The sequence below is a fragment of the Pseudopodoces humilis genome, chromosome 32 (assembly GCF_049639895.1).
Source record: "Pseudopodoces humilis isolate 2021_Gansu_Grassland_sample_001 chromosome 32, ASM4963989v1, whole genome shotgun sequence".
Classification (NCBI taxonomy): domain Eukaryota; kingdom Metazoa; phylum Chordata; class Aves; order Passeriformes; family Paridae; genus Pseudopodoces; species Pseudopodoces humilis.
In genome coordinates, this window is record NC_142231.1 from 582,343 (window position 1) to 602,173 (window position 19,831).

General features: G+C 47.2%; 1 protein-coding gene across 3 annotated transcripts; it reads right to left on the bottom strand.

Moving 5' to 3' along the window:
• Positions 1-197: 197 nt before the first annotated feature.
• CERS5 (ceramide synthase 5) lies at positions 198-18,740 on the bottom strand. Of its 3 annotated transcripts, XM_005532823.3 has the most exons (11): positions 18,540-18,740; positions 13,461-13,566; positions 11,368-11,498; positions 9,735-9,792; positions 9,141-9,191; positions 8,514-8,606; positions 7,115-7,243; positions 6,430-6,536; positions 4,049-4,205; positions 3,023-3,052; positions 198-1,425 (listed from the first exon to the last, which is right to left on the bottom strand). In XM_005532823.3, the coding sequence occupies exons 1-11, from the start codon at positions 18,737-18,739 to the stop codon at positions 1,273-1,275; spliced, it is 1,215 nt and encodes a 404-aa protein (XP_005532880.2). In that variant the 5' UTR covers position 18,740; the 3' UTR covers positions 198-1,272. The 3 variants fall into 3 exon arrangements, with proteins under 3 accessions (XP_005532880.2, XP_087924928.1, XP_087924929.1); XM_088068802.1 differs by lacking the exon at positions 3,023-3,052; XM_088068803.1 differs by lacking the exon at positions 198-1,425 and having other exon boundaries at positions 3,023-3,120.
• Between the last annotated feature and the right edge of the window lie 1,091 nt (positions 18,741-19,831).

The following is a 19,831-nucleotide window of genomic DNA, read 5'->3' on the forward strand; positions in this document are numbered from 1 at the left end:
CCCCCAAACCACAGACTGGGCTGGGAGGGACCTTAAAGGTTCCACCCCCATGGGCAGGGATGCCTTCCACAAGTCCATCAATTTTATGGTGTTCTTCCAAAAAGTTGTTTTTTCTGTGCTCCTGGCAGCAGCCAAGGGACAGCCAAGGGACACACGCTGTCCTCTGTTCTATTTCCTCAAGATGAAACACATCACCCTGAGTTTCTGAAGCAACTTTTAATTGGAGATAAGAGTAAACAACAGTATAAAATGGTAACAACTCGAGAAGTTTCCAAAATTCTGCTCCTGATTTGACTGTTCCATTGCCCCCAAGTACCATTGAGTAAAAAAAAGAGAAGCAAAGCCCACAGTGTGGCTGCTCTTCCAGCCCTGGGTTCCTCCACAGCTCTAACATCAGAGCAGCAACAATCACTTGTCTCAGAGTACAGGACCAAAACATCTCATTTTCTGGAGAGTTAAACCCAGCCCACCAGTTCTGATCCTCCCTCTGATGCCAGCTTAGCCAACTGAATCCAGTAGGTCTAGAGAAGTCTTCAAAACCACAATTTGCAACAGGAAGAAAACAATTTAAAAGGCCTGGATTATGCTGGTTGTCTCAGGGGCAATAAACCACTCCCCCAACCCCCTTGCAGAAGGCTTTGGTCAAGACTTCAGAGGGGTTTGCAGCACCAAAAGAGGCAGCAGACGCTGGCCTGGTCCCTGGTGACAGCAGAGATGAGCTGCTGGACCTCCCCAGCACCCTGGGGCGAGGCAGAGCAGTGGTTCTGGGTTAGCACAGTTCAAAGCTCGTCTGGGAGCAGAGTCTCTGCCTCACCCAGGGCAGCTGGGACACGGAACCTGCGTTCTCTGTGCTCTGAAGTGGCTTCTGGAGTGCATCAAGAGCTGCTGCACCTGCCGGGAGCGAACCGTCACCGAGTGGCACCGAACCCCGCGGTCCAAACCTGCTCTGCCTCGAGTTGATCCCAGTAAAAGCCAGTTTGTCACAAAGAAAGACACCTCTGCAAATATCAACAGGACTCAGGGGCGTTCTCTTGTACTTCTGAAGTACAAAATGGCTTGAAGTGAAATCTGCAGCTTTTTTTTTTGCCCCGGTCGTTGGCTTCATCCCTTGTGCCATGCAAAGCCTCTGACTGGTCAGGGTTGTGCCCGTTTCGGGTCTGCTGGAGGTTTCTGGGGAAGGGTTTTTGATTAAAGATCACTTGGGAATGTGGAACTCAACACAACTAGATATTGAAAGAGAAGTTCGTGTTTGCTCAAGGCCAGCCCAGGGCCTTACTCCTCTCCTGTCCACTGGCCGCCGGCCACGTGGCCGTTCAGGCGGTTGGAACCGTTACTGGAAGTGCTGAAAATTCCTTTTGTGCTGTTGGAGGTCACATCCTCCTCCTCGGAGCTGCTCTCCACGTCACTGCGGTCATCCTTGGATACCTAAACATCGCCAGTGGAATTGGGCAGTGGGAGAGGAGAAAGGGGAGTTGAAAAATTGACAGAAAGCAGCAGTTAGAAGGTTGTGTCCATGTGATGAATCACCTTCACTCACATCTGCCTCCTACATTTGAGTCTGGCTCAGTTCAAACTCCCAAGAAGGAGCCTGTCATCACACTGGGAACAAGACACAGACACTGAAAGAGACAGTTTGGAAAGATGAGCTCCATTTTGCAAATATTCTGTATATCTGTGAAAGCACTTCACTCTTGTTCTCACCAGATCAGATGATATTACAGATCTGGCATTGTTCTCATCATTCAAGAGCTCCTCTCTAGATCAGTTGGAAGGCCATTTTCTAAACAATTTGTTTTGAATCAAAAATTTCTCATGCCACGATCACAAGTGGGTTTGACAACCAAAAACCAGGAATGTGTGTCAGTTTGAGAGAGAACATTTTGTCCTACAGGGAGCAGCTCTGCTATTTTAAAAATTAACCAGCTTTATTTATCACATCACTGCTCGAACAAAGCACCTCCATTTCCACAGCCTGTGCTTCATCTGGGAGGTCCCATTTAGGAGCAGGACATGGACAGGGGATGGAGAACAAAGGCAGTGTCTGATCCAGCAAACACCCGCTCAGAACAGGAGGAGCCTCAGCCCAGGGATCCAGATCTGCTTGCAGATCAGAGTTCAGAGACTGGCTGCAAATTCAGCTCCATTTGACTTGCATGTGGGATTTTGAACCTTCCCAGGAGGAGCGTGGTGCCAGCTGCTCCCAGGGCAGCCCTGCAGAGCCAGAAGGGGAAGGGAAGAGCCCATAAACCCGGCCCCAACTGCAAACACACACCTTGGGTGGTGGCAGGTGCCAGAGCCAAACCTCCCCAGCGTGAGCTGGGCCTGGAGAGCGGCCCCTGCTCTGCCCAACTCTCACTGTCCTCACTCCCCTCCCTCTGCAGCCAACAGCCCTCAGTAACTCCATGTGCCAGAGCTCTGCCTTGCAGCTTTCCAAGGATTCCAGGATTTCATTCTACTCTGCTCTCTTGGAGGCAGGGTTAGGGCTCTTCAGCAGCAGGAAGTGGTTGAACTCCAGGGAAGATCTGGCTGGAAGCCAGGTGAAGTTAATGATCTCCAAGAACTTTTTGGATGTCCTGGCTTCTGCCTGTTACCAGAACTTTAGCTATCTTTCCCCAATCTCCTGCTGTACTGGAAGTTCAAAGGGTCACTGGAAGGAAGCAGAAATCCCTTGACATTTTTTTCCATGCTTGGGGGAGAAGTGACCGTTTCACCCCTTTTCACAAAAAGGAGTAAATTCCTCCTGCCCTCTCCCCCTCTGTGCAAGGCTGATGAGGAGCAAAGACAGAAATTGGAGTGTGTGGGTGTGTAAAAGCAGAAAGTGAAGGATGTGCAGGCAGGTGACAGCAGGTAAGAACAGACCCCAGGACATTGCTCTGACCTTTGGAAAAAACAGTATTTTAGCACCTGTCAGGACCAGGGAGAGAAGGAGAAGGCACCAAAGCCCCAAGACCAGGGCTCTGCTTGTCTTGGCCTTGACACAGACGTGTTTCAGTGAACAAACAGAACCACAGGTCACACTTACATGCACAGGGTGAAACTGTCCAGCTCCAATCTGGCACAGAGAAAAGGAGAAAAGAATGAAGAAGACAGAGCTTAGAGTCCTTTCTCTGGCTAGGTCACCTGGACAGGAGAGAACCAAGGAAAGGGAAAAGGTGTAGAACTCAGGATACAGAAACAGCTGCAGAGAATGAAAATCAGGCATTTGTAGTAGCAGCTGTGGGGAACAGATGAAGAGCTCATACCCTGAAACCAGCTTGCCCCCAGAGTCAACCAGACTATTTATCATTTTCATGTTTCATGTGTAGGGGCAGCTAAAGTCAAACACAAAATAATGCAGAGCCATCAGAGAAACTCAGATCAGAACATCAATATGTAATAGGAAAAAGCATTTTTGCTACTAAATCAGCTTTTTCGCTGGTTTCATAGAATCATGGAAGGGTTTGGGTTGGAAGGACCTTAAAGCTCCACCCCCTGCCATGGGCAGGGACACCTTCCACTATCCCAGGTTGCTCCAAGCCCTGTCCTTGAACTGGATGATCTTTAAGGTCCCTTCCAACCCAGGCCATTCTGTGATTTTTGACAGCAAACAAACCCCACTGCATCCCTTTCCCTGAGTGCTGGAGCTCAGTGCCTGCACTGGCAGACAGAAGCCAGGAAGATGCACAATTCCCAAGGACCAGCTCAAGTTGGGAAACATCCTGTTGGGAAATGTCCAATTTCTGTTCATCCTGTTGTCCAAAAGAGAGCCTGCTACCACCTTAAACTCCAGAGTACACAACAAGAGTGTCACAATCGCCATTTTAGGACATTTGAATGTACTGGAAAATGGAGTTATTTCCCTGCATGCCCAGGAGAGACTCCCTGCCTTTGAACACACCCAGGAACTCACAAGTGCTGAGCAACCAAGGTAAAAAAAATGCCATTTTTGTGAACTCCTGACACAAGTCCCTTAAGAACCATCACCAGCCCTCACTGAAAAGCCCAATTTCTCACGATTCCTTAATGGGGCTTGTAGGAAAGAGGACCCAGAAGCCCCCCTCAGCCTTACCTTGCCCCGCACCAGGGCCTTGGAGGCCGTGCGGATGATGAGGTAAGACCAGATGACGTGCAAGACCTGCAAGGTCACCAGGAGCCCGTTGAACAGCCACCAGGAAGGGTAGGGACCGATCAACTCCCAGCTTTCAAACAGGGTTGTGTTCAAAATCCTTAAAGAGATGCAGAAACACATTTCAGATCAGCTGTGCCCAGCTCTGACTGGAGGTGCCAGGCCAGATGCACAACAGTTTGTGTCTCACTGAGCATCTGCTGCTCTGCTCCTGCCAGAGTCAGGAGACTGAGTAAAGCTCATTAGGAGCATTTGAACTGAGCAACAAAACACAACATGTGAATATGCTGCAATTTGGTTACACACACGGATCTGCTGCCAATTTTCTTCTCCAAAGCACAAGCATTTATTTATAACAACTTCACAGGAAGTGATGTCAGGCTGCTCTGGTCACCAAAACAACCATTAACACCTTCCTGCTTGGGCAGCTTCTACCCAGATTTAAAGATCAAAAATCCTATCAAAAACAGTGTGGGCACGGGAGCAGGGCAGGGATTGTCCCCCTGTGCTGGGCACTGTGAGGTTGTGTGCAGCTCTGGACCCTCACAGCCAGGGAGATATTGAGGGGCTGGAGTGTGTCCAGAGCTGGGAACAGCTGGGGAAAAAGAGGTTCAGGGGGAATTTTCTGGCTCTGCACAACTCCTTGACAGGAGGGGGCAGCTGAGGGGGTGTCAGGCAACAACAGGACAAGACAGAATGTGGCAGGAAAGGTTCAGGTTGGACACCAGGAGGAATTTTTTTATGGAAGGGGTTGTTAGGAATTGGAAGGTGCTGCCCAGGGAGGTTTGGAGTCCCCATCTCTGGAGGTGCCCAAGGAACAACTGGACGTGGCACTCGCTGCTCTGGTGGGGATCTGTCACAGGCTGGACTCGGTGGTCTTGGAGGCCTTTTCCAATCTCAAGGATTCTGGGATCAGGAAGGAATTTTGTCCCCAGAAGGCCTCCCTCCCTCCCTGGGTGCTCTTCTCTTCCCTCAGAGTTTTACAGATTCCTCCAGCCAGGCTGGAAGACTCAAAACTGCTTTATGGCCCAAGCTTTGTGTTTCTTTCATTACTGTTTTGCTGTTCTTGTTGCTGGGAGTTATTGCCAGTCCTTCAGCAATTTAATAAACACTTTAGATTTTATGATGCAGAGAGGTATGGAAAGACCTTTAACGACCACATTAATTTCACACAGCTTTTAACATTTCACAAGAAAAGCAAAACAAGCCTTTCAAACAAGAACCAAAGTCCCCCAAAAGGCAGCCCCAGAAGCATTTAACTTATAGCAGGTTTATGAAAGAATTAAATGCAATTCCAGAGATCTGCTGATGTTTTACATTACTAATTAGGGAAGGGAATACACGTGCAGTGAAACAGCACAGGGTCTGCAGTGCTGCTGCAGCTCGCCAGATTCCTCTGCAAAGCTGAGGAATGACATTACAGCCAGTGGAAAACACATTAAAGATTTACAGGATGCTGAGCACTGGTGTGAGGTAAGAGCATCCCCCCATGACAGACAGCAGCTGCAAAAACAATTCTTGTCTGTCCCTGGAAGGAACCCACCAAGAAATAGGAATTAAAGCTCTTCTTCATCCAGAGTCCTTTGGTGCATTTACTGGAAAATAAGCAAGAGCTTTAACTGCAATCCCAATACTAAAGTGAAAGGATTGTTGCTGCCTGCCAGGCACCCAAAAGAATGCCAGGTGTCCATGGCCTAGGAAATAAATGCATGCAGTAAAATGGTGTAACCAAATTGTCACCACACACAATAAACAGGCAACAGCTCATTAACCAAAGCACTGCTCCAGGTCTGACCTACTGAGGTGAGAGGGAATCTCATTATGGGATGATTCTCTCTAAGCCATTTATCCAAGGTTTTACCTCCTAAGAAACCTCAGACCTATTTCAGGCTCTGAATAGCCATGACACAAGGACAGGACAGAAGTGTCATAAGAATCAAAAACTGCAGTGATGACTAAGCCAGATACAAACAAAAATTACCTCAAGAGACTGAGCCTCACTTGTAATTATTTCTAGAACTTCTTCAGAGAAGCAGAGAATCCTTCAAGCCTCTCAGAGCAGATTCTGGCTGACTCTGTCATCACTGCAGCAGGGGAGGGGCAGCTGTGAATGGGATTCTGGACTCTTCTCCCAGTCCCTCAGCTGACTGGGGAGAGATTTCTTCATGTGCCTACTCAAACCTCCTGCCCCAAACAGCACTTGGGCCGTGTGCCACTTCAGGCTGCCTCGAGGGACAGCTGGAATGCTTGGGAAAAGTCTAAAACAAAGGCTCTGCTGAAAGGACTGGGAGAACAACCAAGACCTCCCAGCTCCAGGTGCTTACCAGAAAGGGTAAATGCCCAGCCGGGTCACGATGAACACAACCCCAAAGAGCATGAAGAAAGCGTCACACAGACGTTGGTACTTGGCATAATTGGCCAGTTTTGCAGCCTACAAGAGACAATTAACATGCAAATAATTATTCCCTTTGTGCGCTCCTGTAATTACCCGGCTGGAGAGCTGCATAAAACTCTCAATCTCATTTGTACAGTTTGGAACAAAGAGGGATTATTATACTGTATTACTATTTTTATACTGTTATTTATATGGTCCCACAAGAACAATGGGAGAGACTACAAGGGCTTGGAGTGACAGGACAAGGGGAATGGCTTCAAACTGCCAGAGGATACAATCACCCTCTCTGAGAGGGTGATGAGGCCCTGACACGGGTTATCCAGAGAAGCTGTGGCTGCCACATCCCTGGAAGTGTCCAAGGCCAAGTTGGATGGGACTTGGAGCGACCTGGAATAGTGGAGCTGGATGATCTTTAAGGTTCCTTCCAACCCAAACCATTCCATAGTTTTGTGCCTCTCAGCACTCAAGCAGTTTGGAGAAAAAGCTGACAGGGCAGGATCAGCAGCACGAATTTCATGGCATATTTAAAGCACTTTTTCAAGAACGAGAATATCAGTTTGTTCCCCTGAGATCACACCAGCATTAAGGATGTGAAGATTTTAAAGGAAATTCACCTCCAAGAGGAAATCTGAAGCATCGTGGAGGCACAGCACCAGAGTTCCAACCCGCACCATGTTATTCATGTACGAGAATGTGATGAGTCCGATCGTGGCCAAGTGATGGACGAACATGATCAGGAAGTCCTGCAAACAGGAAAACCAGAAATGAAAACTCTTTGGCTGTCACAGAAATGCAAAAGTTTGGAACAGAGCCACGCAACTGAATCACTGAGGTCACAGGATTCCTTCGGTTCCTTCTGACTCCACACCAATCGCAGCTCATCACACTCCCACCATCTCAACAAAAGCTTCCAGAAAGGTCTCTCAGCTTTGGTGCTGCTGAAGTCAGAGCTCTGCCTGCTCAGGGATCAGCACAATCTCTGGCACACACACAACTGTAGCTGCAGACCCCACAGATATGACTCAGAGGACAAGATGACCCTTATTTTTGGCTCCTTCTGGTTTTTCAGACACACTGCTCGCCCCCTTGGCTCCTGGCACACATTTATTTAAGTGCTGTTCCTGCTGTCAGTGACCAAACCCTGCCAGGGCAGAGCAGGCACAGAACACCAGGGAACTCGGGCAGGAAGAACAAAAAATGTTTACAATGCACAATATTCAGGGCTGGTTTGCACTTCAGGCTTCTTGCACCTCACCCTGCTGCAGTGGGGAATGTCAACCACTCATTAAAGTCAAAATTAACCATAACAGAGTCCCAGAGGTTGTCCATCACTTCCTGTCTGCAGCTCCACTGTGTTCCATGGTGCCCCACCTGCTAATATTTCAGCACAGAAAAAAAGCCTGGGTAAACTTGTATTTTTAACAGCCAATGCAAAAATTGGGATAATTTGCTGCTTTGCAGCTCATGCAAAGGAATCAATAAGCCAGGATTTACTGGGGACTGTTCTCCAACAGCAACAATAACCAAATGCTAGAACACAGTATGACAGAATTAGATTTGAGCAACTGCAACCACTCATCATCTGCTCCTCACACAGATGAGAAATTCCTTTCAAAACCCCATTTATTATTGCCTCAGCATTTGCTATTTCCTCAGCAGCTTCAGCAAGGTACTGCTTTGAGCAGCTCATTTTCCTGCAAGCCTTCCAGTTAAATCTATTTTTAACTAGGCAATGATTTGTTAACTCTTGATTGGGAGGTATTGAGTGATGCTGTTCTGTCCCCTGGAAGGTGAAATGAACTCAAGGATACATCAGGCCTCACTCCTCCCTTTTTCTCAGTGCTTACAGGAGAAGGGAGGCTCACAAAGGTGTAAATGAGGAAGAAAACATTAATTCTCACCACATTTTGGCTTTCCTGGCTAGGCACACTCCCATTTTTTGTTAGTCCTACCTATTTAGTATTATTTTTATTACAGCTATTGAGTGGTTAATGCAATTCTGGTTCATCTCACCTTCCGTTTAATGTCTGTAAACTGAGAAAACATGAGGGACCAGTAGAAGGCCAGCTCCAAGATATAGTAATAATAAAGCCTGGATGTTAAAGGCTGGAAGACAAGAGATAGCACAGTTACAAGACAAAATAATTCAAAATTTACACTGAAATCACTTTTTTCCTTCCTCCTTTCCCAACCCACTTTGTTCCTCCAGAACTGCTGAGGCATAAGTTAAATCATTCAGGTTTAATAAAAACAAGCTTAAGCAACAGGCACCTTACTCCAGGCTTACTCACACAAATATAATTGTGTGTTTGAGCTTTCTTCCAAAGGAATAAATTCCCTTGTCAATATTTACAACTCCTGCTGAAGCCTCTTGGAGTAGGAAAGCCAGGCTCTGGAACAGACTGTTGGCCTCTATACAGTAAATAAATAAATTACCACTATGATTTTATGCCTTTTTCTCCTACTTTTAATAATCTCAGCAGCAAGTAAATATAAAGTGAATGAGTCAGAGGTATCTGAGGAAACCCTGCTGTTGCCAAATCTAATCAGGATGTAAATGCACATGTGCCTTTATCAATAACAAAAATAAAACCTGAAAATGTCCAAAGACTTGGAATTTAGGAGGTGGTTCTCTCGTACCTGGAAAGGGTAGTTGTACCAGCACTGTCGTGTGTCCCAAAACCAGGGTGCCTAAAGGGAACAGGCAGGTTTATATTATATATAAATATATAAATAAGAAGTTATATAAAACCCCAGTTTGTACTGGGTGTTTTCCTCCCCAGCACCTAAAGTCACCTAACACTATAGCACTGCTTCACTGAAATTTCACCTTCATTCTGCCATTCAAACTACATTTACTGTAAAAAACACTAGTGATTTAAAGTCTAACTTGTGCTGTCAATGTGAGTTCTGCTCCAATGGAAATTTCTAGAATAATTATATAGCTCTAATAATAATAAAGACCCAAGGAGATAAACTTGTATCCCTTCAAGAGGGAGAGGAGAAAAAAAGGAGCAGCTCTCCATAGCAAAAGAAACCCAAAACCCACCTTGTTTTCTCCAACATTCTGGGGAACACCTCAAATAATTTTCTATTATTTCCAAAATGACAGATCTGTACAGAAGCTTCCCTATAGTGTAAAGAAAATCTTTAACAGCACCCCCAGGATCCCAAATCAAGGATCACTCAACTGCAACCACATAGAACAACAACGTGGGTGACAGAGCAACTCACCGTCCAGAGAAACCTGATTCCATAAAAAAATATACTTAAATAAAATGTAAATCTCCACCTGGAAAAAGAAGCAAAAAATAAACTCAGGACACAGAATCAGCTTCTGGTTAGCATTTGTAAAAACAATTAAAATAATTAGGAAAACCCCCAAATCTGACACCTGAAAAGCCTTCACCCACCTTCATTTTCAAACATTTCAGGTAACATAAACCTACTGAAGAGTTTTCCCACCAAACATGATTTTGCATCAACAGCCAAGTTTGAAATTCAGGGTGAACATGCATCATTCATATGCTTTAAGAGACAATAAGATAACAACAAGCAAAGTTGTCACCCAGAGGTATCCTCATGTAGGTATTTTTCCCTCTTACCTTGTAGCTTTAGGTAGACAAAACCAAACTGGGGGAAGAATTGAAAGTTACTGGAAAGGAAAGAAACCAGCAGAGGAGAAACAAGTCAGGAAAAAATACTGAGGTTCTACTGCACTACAGAGAAAAATGCAGGAGCTGGGGGGAACGGGAGCAGAGAAAGGACTGAGGAGAGAAGGAAAGGAAGCCAAGGAGTGTCGGTAACTGGGAAAGCCAGAAGGTCATTCCTGCGGGAATGGGAACACGGCCGTGCAGGAGAGTCCCAGGGGATTTACACCCGGCGTGGGCATGTGCACGGACACACGGACACATGGACATGGACACATGTGCACGGACACACGGACACATGGACATGGACACATGTGCACGGACACACGGACACATGGACATGGACACATGTGCACGGACACACGGACACATGGACATGGACACATGTGCACGGACACACGGACAGGGACACACAGACACATGGACACAGACACGGACACACAGACACATGGACACACGGGCATGGACATGGACACAGACGCATTGACATGGACACACGGACATAGACACAGACACATGGACACACAGACAGACATGGACAGACAGACATGGACATGGACACACAGACCTTGACATGGACAAACAGACACGGACACACAGACATGGACACACAGACATGGACATGGACACACGGGCATGGACACACAGACACAGACATGGACACACAGACATTGACATGGACATGCAGACACACAGACATACAGACCTGGACACATGGACAAACAGCCAGAAATGAACACAGACAGACACACAGACATGGACACGGACACACAGACATGGACACACAGACAGACATGGACACACAGACACAGACATGGACACACAGACACAGACATGGACACACAGACATGGACACGGACACACAGACATGGACACGGACACACAGACATGGACACACAGACACAGACATGGACACACAGACACACAGCCAGATATGAACACACAGACATGGACACACGGACAGGGACAGACACACTCTCAAGTGCCATGAAGGACCCGGCCCAGTGTGTAAAGGTGCTCAGCACTGACTCCTGTACCCCGTTCTGGTCTCTCAGGCATGCCCACAAAATATTTCAGAATTTTAAAACCTCCTTTAACTGCCCTCGTTTGCTCGTACAGGAATTTTGGCCCTGGGCTGGCAGAGCAGCTGCCCCCAGGCCCAGCTAGAGGAGAACACAGCTAGAGTTCGAAGATGAAGCCCCTCTGCACAAACATACATGCTCTCACAAAATTTAGTGAGGGTGGTGGGTTTGTCCTGGTTCCTCCGATGCCGAAACCAGCGCTGGATCTTTCGGACATCCCAGTCCAGCTGCTTGGACAAGCCTTCTAACCTTTTTCCATCTGGAGACTGAAGGAAAATGAAACAAATGTCATTTCTCCCACTACTCAAGCTACTTTCAGTCCTGCATTATGATAGAAACAATGCACAGATAACAAAAAACACACCAGGAAGGGACCACTGAGTCTGGAAGCAAGAACACGCTGCCACAAATGGTCACTTGGTTTAACCTTCATAAGCCACTAATTATTTAATTACTCAGAATGGCTTTTGTTGAGCATTTCCTCACCTATTTCATCAGCTGACAGCACATTAAGACAAAGAATGTGACTGTTCTGTCTGTTAATTTGGGGGGAGGAGCTGTTAAAGTGTCCTGTCCTACCTGTTAAAGCTGCACATCAATTCAAACAGCCCAGAACGCAGGAGGAGCAAAGCTAAAGATGTTTAAGGTTTGTTACAGCAAGGACAGAGAAACTTTAAAGAGCTGGTTTAACACAGTAGATATTTGTATATTCCGTAAGGGCACTGTAGAAACTATGTTACTTATGTTATCAAAGTGTATAAATGAAAATATATTTGAAGGCTGAAATACTTCCATGACAAATACAGATATAATATATCCCTGTTCTCCACCTGGGAACTCTGCTGTGTCTGAATGAACACAAATGGATTTATCAAAGTGAACCAAACCTGGTAACTCCCTCTACAATGGCCCAGGAGTGAGATAATTCAGACCAGCTCTGCCAGGGAGCTCTACCACTGAAAGACGATAAACACATTTTACTATTTGATTTCCATACAAACCACAAAAGCTATGCAGAATTCTGATTTAATACAAAATCATCAGTCGGCCCTGCTGAAAATCAAAATCAGATTAATTTGATTTTCAGCACTGAGACCATGACTGTCCTGTCACTCCCCCACACCACACCCCTCAGCACCTTCCTGGGATTTAATGGTTGGGGCACTGGGAAAGCACCTGCCTCCAAGGGGAATTCAGATCTCCCAGCTCAGAGCAGCAGTGAAATCCTTCCCCTGCACCACGGCCGCCCCCAGCCTGACTCTCCAAACACAACAGCCACAGCACACTGGGACAGTTAAAGGTTTCACAAACCAGACAAATTCTGCACAGTCTGTGACCTCCCGGGTTTTCTAAACCTTAATTTCAAGGACATTCCCTGCACTGAAGTTCTCCCAACAAAGGGCATCAGATTCTGGGGATTTTTCAGTTCACACATCATTCCAAATAACTCAAAACTTTAATGTTCCCACAAGGCAAGTTTTTTGAGGTTTTTATAGAATTTCCCTTTATCTGCTCCTGTAGACAAGGTTCAGCATCACCAAATCTCAACAGAAAACCTTCCTAGACATTATCTTTAATGAAAATCTATTCAATATTGGATAAAATACAGTGGAATTCTGTCATTCTGAAGTGTTGTAGGCCTGTGAGCTTAAGAGAAAGAAGGAAACAACCCAAAGAAACACTTCCTGCCACCATTAAACGTCCTGCCCTTCATCAGGACATCCTTCACTGACTGAACACCTCTCTGAATAATCCACTTCCACTGACAGCTGCTGTCCAGGTTCACAGCAAAAGCAAAAATGAGAGGAAGACATTCACAATAAAACCATTAAAACCAGAAAAGGAACTGAGCTCAAGAAAAAGAGGAACACTTTCCCAATAAAAGTGGAAGATGCTGGGAAACCTCTTGTTAAACCAGGAATCCCCACCGTACAACTTGAACCAAAGGCAGGGAGCTAAAGGAAGCAGCTCAGGCTTGCCTATCAGGGGAACATTTGTATTCCAAAGATTCTTCTGTGCACAAAACCATAGCTCAGCCATACAGGGAATTTACTTTGCTACCAGAAAGACATGCCAGAGGCAAAGTTAAACCAGAACAAGCCCACTTGTGGATGCAAAGTGTGAATTGTGCATCTCAGTCCAGAAAAGTGGAAGCAAAAAGCCCCCCCGTGACACTTCCAGGCCTCCATTCCCTTTGGAAGGGAGGAGGAATTTGAAGCGTGACTCACCTTAGTGATGGATGTAAACACTTTCTCTAAAATTGCATTGGGCTGGGCTCTGTGAGGTCCACTGTCCTGAATGCCAAGGTTTATGGCACATGGCTTGGCAATAAACCTGCAAGAATTCCCCAGAAAGAATCGGATTAAAATGAGATATTTATATTTCCCTCCCCTGCCTGAATCACAAGGACCTGGATTCGTCACCAACTGCAAAACCTGACGAAAAAGCTTTTGAAATCTCCATTCCAACGCTTCCCAGGTGAAGAGATTTCTTTTATTGGTCCATATGGTAACTGCAGATAGCACATAGTGTGCACACCAGAATGAAAAATTAAATCTTAATGCCCTTGGCTTGTAAGGATCTGAATGTGCTCCCCAGGGGGATTCTCATTCCTCAGTAATAAAACAATAGACTGATAGCAGTCTGCTGTGAACAGAAATGCTGGAGATGAAGCCCTAAAACAAAGTATCTTGTTTCCAAAATAGGCATTGGTGCCACATAGCTCAGAAAAAAGGGAAGTTCAAGTGACACAGCTCCCAAAAGTAATTTTTTTCTTTCTTATTTTTTTGTCTTTGGGAAAAATAAAGTGGCTTGTTTCCTTCAGGACAGAGAGGAAGATGCAAGCCTCCGGTCTGAAAGATCCCTGATCTCGGGATCTCATCCATCCCACGTGTATTCCAAACTGATTTAACTCTTCCTGGATTTTATAGCACAAACTCTGCAAACAAGCCTGGATTTGCAACTGAAACGAATATAAACGTGTTCCAAATTACCAGGTTTTGCTGCACGTTTGAGTCAGAATGGACTCAGGGAATGTTCCAAGGGAAATGTCTGCATTACCTGACATGTGAATTATTCCTCTCCTGTTGGTGGAGAAAAGGGGGGATTAAATGAGCAACATTTAGTATTTTTAATCAATTACTTTGAGGAAGAACCTGTTTCTCAAACTGATTTTGAAAAGGACACAACATTTATACCATTAAAACCATTTTGCTTTCACAGAGAGATTGTTTCAGAGAGAGCTAAACTGAAATTACACATATTTAGGAGCCTCCCACTGCCACCAAGCAGAAAATGCTGCTTTTTCCAACCACAATTGTTACAATTTCTCCTTGTGTTTAAAAGGAAAGATTAAACTTCAGGAGAATCACGGTTCTAAGTACTCCAACAGTAATTATTCTCAGGAATACTCAGTGCTTCAGGAACAAATATCTGTGGATGTGTTCAAGAACAGTCCCAGGCTGTGGGGTTTTCCCTTGAGGAATTACAGATCAGCTTGTGACTGGTCCCAAAGGAACACCCAGCTCTCAGAAAACACTAAATAAATGATAGACACTGCAGGCCCAGGCTTTCCTGTCTGCCCCAGTTCTTCCTGTGTCTCTGCCCAGGATCCTCAAGGCTGGAAAATCCCTCCAGACCATCCAGTCCAAGCTGTGCCTGATCCCCACCTGGTCCCCAGCCCAGAGCACCGAGTGCCACATCCAGACCTCCCTGGACACCTCCAGGAATGGGGACTCCAAACCTTCCTGGGCAGCCCTTTCCAAGGCCTGACCACTCTTTCCATGGAGAATTTCTTCCTGATGACCCTTCTTCTGTCAGGAAGTTATGGAGAGGCAAAAGGTCCCTCCTAAGCCTCCTTTTCTCCAGGCTGAGCTCCTTTAACAGCTCCCTCAGCTCTTGTTGTGCTCCAGACCCTTCCCAGCTTTGCTGCTGTCTCTGGGCTAAACTACATTTCAACACCCACAGCTTTAAAAAAAAAATAAATTCAAAAATAAAAAAGGAAGGAGTGATTTCCTTTGAGCCTGGCTCCAAAGGCTCACGGCTTCCGCCATAATCCCGACCACCAGCCAGAAATCGTGTCCTGATGTTATGAAACATTTGGCAAGACCCCCACAAAAATGTAAAAAATATAAAGTACTCAATGTGTTTATACTCTGGTTTCCTACAGGACATACCACAAATGCAGCACAGAAGTTTACATGTGAACTTGCAGGTGGAATATGAAGTGAGTGGTCAATCAGGAAAATCCCAAGCTGACCTGCTATTTAGGTAAACTCAGCAAGGTAAACTCATGCTCCAAACTGCTGTGGCACTTCAAATTTTTGGTCCCAGAGCAGGTTTCCAGACGTGTTTTGCACTGAATCCCATAGTGACAAAGTTCTGCACAACCCCCAAAATAGGAAAAAGTACTGCTGGGACAGTAGAAGTTCCACTCTTGAGGATATCAAACTGAACAGCAGAAGATCATGGGTGCCTGAACACTGGCCTTGCTTTGAGGAGAGGATTGCATGAGGTGATCTTGAAAGGTCCCTTTTAATCTAAATGATTTTATGATTTTATAGAAAACTCAACGGCAACAAACTATACCCAAGGTCAACTTACTGCCACACCTTCCAGCAAGAAAGCCTCATCACATAAACACTTCTATTAAATCTTTATCAACAGGGATCAGCTCACACCTGAGCTACCTGGCCACCTCTTCAACACTACGCGTTAACGCACACTGATTTCAAAACCAACACCATTTTTCAACTCCACAGACTCTTATGTTGTAACAAATAGTTCTCAGGCATATTGTGATTCACAAAAAGGCAGAATCTTTCTTTATGAACAGTCCAGTTTGGCTGGTGACTCCCCACTACAGCTCTTAAAGGAAGAACAATCTCCAAAGTGAGATTTATTGAATGTGCACTCTTTGAGTTTGTATTTCCATTGTCTCCCAATTTCACTGTATTAAGATTTAACCACCTCATATCACCTTTTTCTCCCCCTCCCCAGCTGAAGCACAAGCTGCAGATCCTTCCTCAGATCTGTCCAGAAACACCCAAATCTGGTTCCAAAGAGCACTCCAGTGCAGCTAGAAACGCATCACATCCAGGTTTCTGCAGATATCTGGGATCTTTTTTTTTGTGCCTGCAGTAGGACAAGATGTGCAAGGAGAAATACTGAAAGAGATAATCAAGGATAAAAAATATAAACCCAAATTTATGGGCAAAAGTATTTATTTTTGCTGACTGGACAAAAATCCTCACTCTCCCACTATCTTTACCTTCCTCTGCGAGTCCTGCCTCACCCCTACAGTCATAAACTAATGATTATTTCGTCAGTGTTGTGATGTAAAAGGTAGTTTTTAGGGGAATTCTAACTAACAAAAATGTGTCAGTGTTACAAGTGTTGTAGCACAAAGCATTTCTTCACACCGAGGAGCTACAAAAGGGAGAGAGAAAAGCAGCAGCTCAACCAAAAGAGCTGCATGAATCTGTAATTCACATTCTGAGTCACCAAGTCCAACTGTGAAATGTGTGTCAAGAAAGACATTTGACACAATCAAAGCCTGAATTGGGGTAAATGCACCACAGGAGTTTATTGAGACAAAGTTGAACTTTTATGACATGTTCAAAGTGGCTGGAGGAAACAGAAAGGAGTTTATTCAAAGATATGTACTTTTAAAATAAACACACTAGAAACTGCCTGAGATACGCTGTCACAATCTCCTTTCACTTTGGGACGCCACCAAGACACAGCTGAGGTCAGGAACAACCCCCCTCAAGAACCAGACCTCAGCCTCTGAGGTTTGCTCTGCAGGCCGAGGAGTTGTCATTTGACTCCACCCAAAATTAACACCAAAAAAGAAGTTTCATAAACCAGGGAGATATTATCAGGACAAAGTAACTTCTGCCTGGTGCACTGTGCCATCAGGTGTAGTAGGATACACTGCATCTTCCCAAACAACTCCAGGTAAAGAGAATATTCTGCGCCTCTTCCCAAGACTGACAGCTGGACTAGGGACCTTCCTACAGTATCCTTTTCATGGGTATCATTGTGTCTCACAACCTCCTTCCCTTATGTCCTGGTAAGTACCAGCGTTTGCCCAGGACCAGCAGCACACCAAGCTGACATGGGATTTTGGCAGAGCCACATGTGTTCCTGGGTTCTCTGCACCGGTTTTCTGAAGCCTGTTCAGGGCAGAAAGACAGCGTGGAGAAAATAGAGTCTCTCAAATTTCTCACTTCTCTGCTGACCTGCTTCATTTTCCCCCATATTTGTCATCTTTTTACTTTGTCCCAATCACTTCTTCTTAATTTCTGAAAGCTCAGGAAAATTCACACTTCTTAAAGAAAACCCACAGAAAAAAACTTGACTCAATTCCCACTCACTTTACTCCTGCAGCCCTTTTCATGCTTTAGAAATACGTATGGAATCATGCAATGATTTGGGTTGGAAAGGACCTTAAAGCTCATCCAGTCCCACCCCCTGCCAGAGGCAGAGACACTTTCCACCAATTCAGGTTGCTCCAAAAGTCCATCCAACCTTGCCAACTTCTGCCCTTTCAAGGCAGAAATTTAAGATTAAATCAATGTTTAATGAACTACCTGAACAGCAATACAGGGTGTCTTGGTCCGTTTCACCTCAGGGTTTCCTAAGTAAGCCGCTTTACTAATTAATATCTCTGCCACCCACACACTGCGTGTGGCTGTGGCAGATCCACAGCACAGATCTACCTCTGCCCCAGGGCTGACTTCACATGCTTATGGATGCCCAGGTAAATGAGAAATCCCGTATTACACCTGTTTATGGGCACAGATGACGATCACTCACATCCGTCGTGCCTGAGACGAGGGAGAGCCACCACGTATTTAATAATACAACGGGCCATGTGAACGAGCCCTATTTCCTCATCCAGGAACTCAGATAAAGTACAATAAAGCACACACGGAAGCCAAGTGCGGAGCAGCAGCAGCAGCCGCCAGCTCGGTCCGTCACCCCAGCGAGGTTCTCCTGGGCAGGAGCAGGAATAAAAGTGAATTCCTATGTAAAACACGAGATTTTTCTTGTCACTCCCTCAGCAGCGCCGGACCAGAGGGACCTCTCGTTATCCAGACCCAGGGCAGTGGAGCCCCACGGGCTTCTTCATGTCGCGACAGATTCCCGGGATTACACAATGTCCCCTTTCCACGCACGAAGGGCCTGGCGGAGGCCCCGAAGGGCGGGGGGAGTCCCCGCCGGGCCGCCCCCCAGCCCAGCCCGGTGCTCACAGACCCCGGCACCTCCCGGTCCCGCCGCCCCGGGGGCGGCCCCGCGCTCACCTCTCGAAGAGCAGCCGCACGGCGAAGATGCCGAGCGCCAGCGGGAAGGCGGAGAGGACGTGAGAGGCCCGCGGGTACTGCAGCCCGCTGCCCGGCGGGCCCGCCTCGCCGGCCAGGTCCGCCCACGTCACGTTGTGCGGGTGCCAGAACCGCTCGTTCCAGAACCAGGCCCGCAGCGCCGCCGCCGCGGCCGCCGCCATCTTCCGCCTGCCGCCGCCGCGCTCGGGCGGCCGCCACACACACGGGGGCGCGGCCGAGCGCCAGCCCCGCCCCGCCCCTCACAGCGGCAGCGAATCGGGCGACAGCCACGGCCTGAGGGGGAGGAGCTTAGAGAGACCGCGCCCCTCATTACTTCTGTCCCCGCCCCGCCCCGCCCCTCCCGCCGCCGCCTCACGGGCGGGCACCGCTGGAGGAGGCCGCGCCTCTCACCGCACCGCCACGGTCCGTAAGGGGCGGGCTTGGAATAGGCCGTGCCCCTCTTTTGCATCACCGCTCCCGTTATTGCATCGCCCGCTACATCCGGTAGGCGGTGCGGAGCTGCCGCGCCCGTTAGCGCTTCGCCCCGCCCCTCCCTGCGGCCGCATTTCTGGCGGTCGCCACAGCCACCGAACGAGGCCAAAACGAGGTCCCGGCGCTCACCGCCACGCCTCAGCCCGCCCCTCACTGCGGCCGTTGCTCGCGGCGGTTCCGCCGGGACCCTCGAGCGGCCCGTTAGTTTGGAGCATGTGCAGTGCGGCGCCCCCGCGTTCCCGCCCGTGCGGCGCGCGCGGGCTCGTGAGGGAGAAGCGCGCGGCCCCGCCGCCGCCTCAGCGCTCCCTCTGAGGGAACAGAACTGGAGTGACGGAAAAGAAAGTCAAAAACAGAGCCAAAAAGTGACAGAGCCACAGGGTCACAGAATATCCTGAGTTGGAAGGGGACACACGAGGATCATCAAAGTTCGACTCGCCCTGCACGGGGCACCCCAACAACTCCGCTGAGTTGAAACTCGGGGTTTCCACAAGCAAAGACGACTTCTAACTGGTAAAAGTCCTCAAGGCAGCAAGACAGGGCAGCAAACATCGTTAGTGTAATGTCTCTTTTGGCACCTGTCCAGTGGAGAATAGATTAAATGGCCCATTAAGCACTCAAATGCTATGATAACTAATAGATTCAAGGATAGAGTAATTTATGGTCTAGTCACCCTTTTTTTTCTTTTTAATCAATGACTTTATTTAGAAGTACCCCATGCGCTAATTTCTCCTTGAAGGTGTTCAGTTGGTTTGAGTGACCACGTGTGGGTCCCTGTGTGTCAG

Excerpts from the sequence above, each read along its gene's own strand:
- CERS5 (XM_005532823.3), bottom strand. The coding sequence starts at position 18,739 with ATGGCGGCGGCCGCGGCGGCGGCGCTGCGGGCCTGGTTCTGGAACGAG. Across the intron at positions 13,567-18,539 it reads GTGCGGCTGCTCTTCGAGAG|GTTTATTGCCAAGCCATGTG; the intron begins GTGAGCGCGGGG and ends GAATTCTTGCAG. Across the intron at positions 1,426-3,022 it reads GACAGTTTCACCCTGTGCAT|GTATCCAAGGATGACCGCAG; the intron begins GTAAGTGTGACC and ends GGCGATGTTTAG.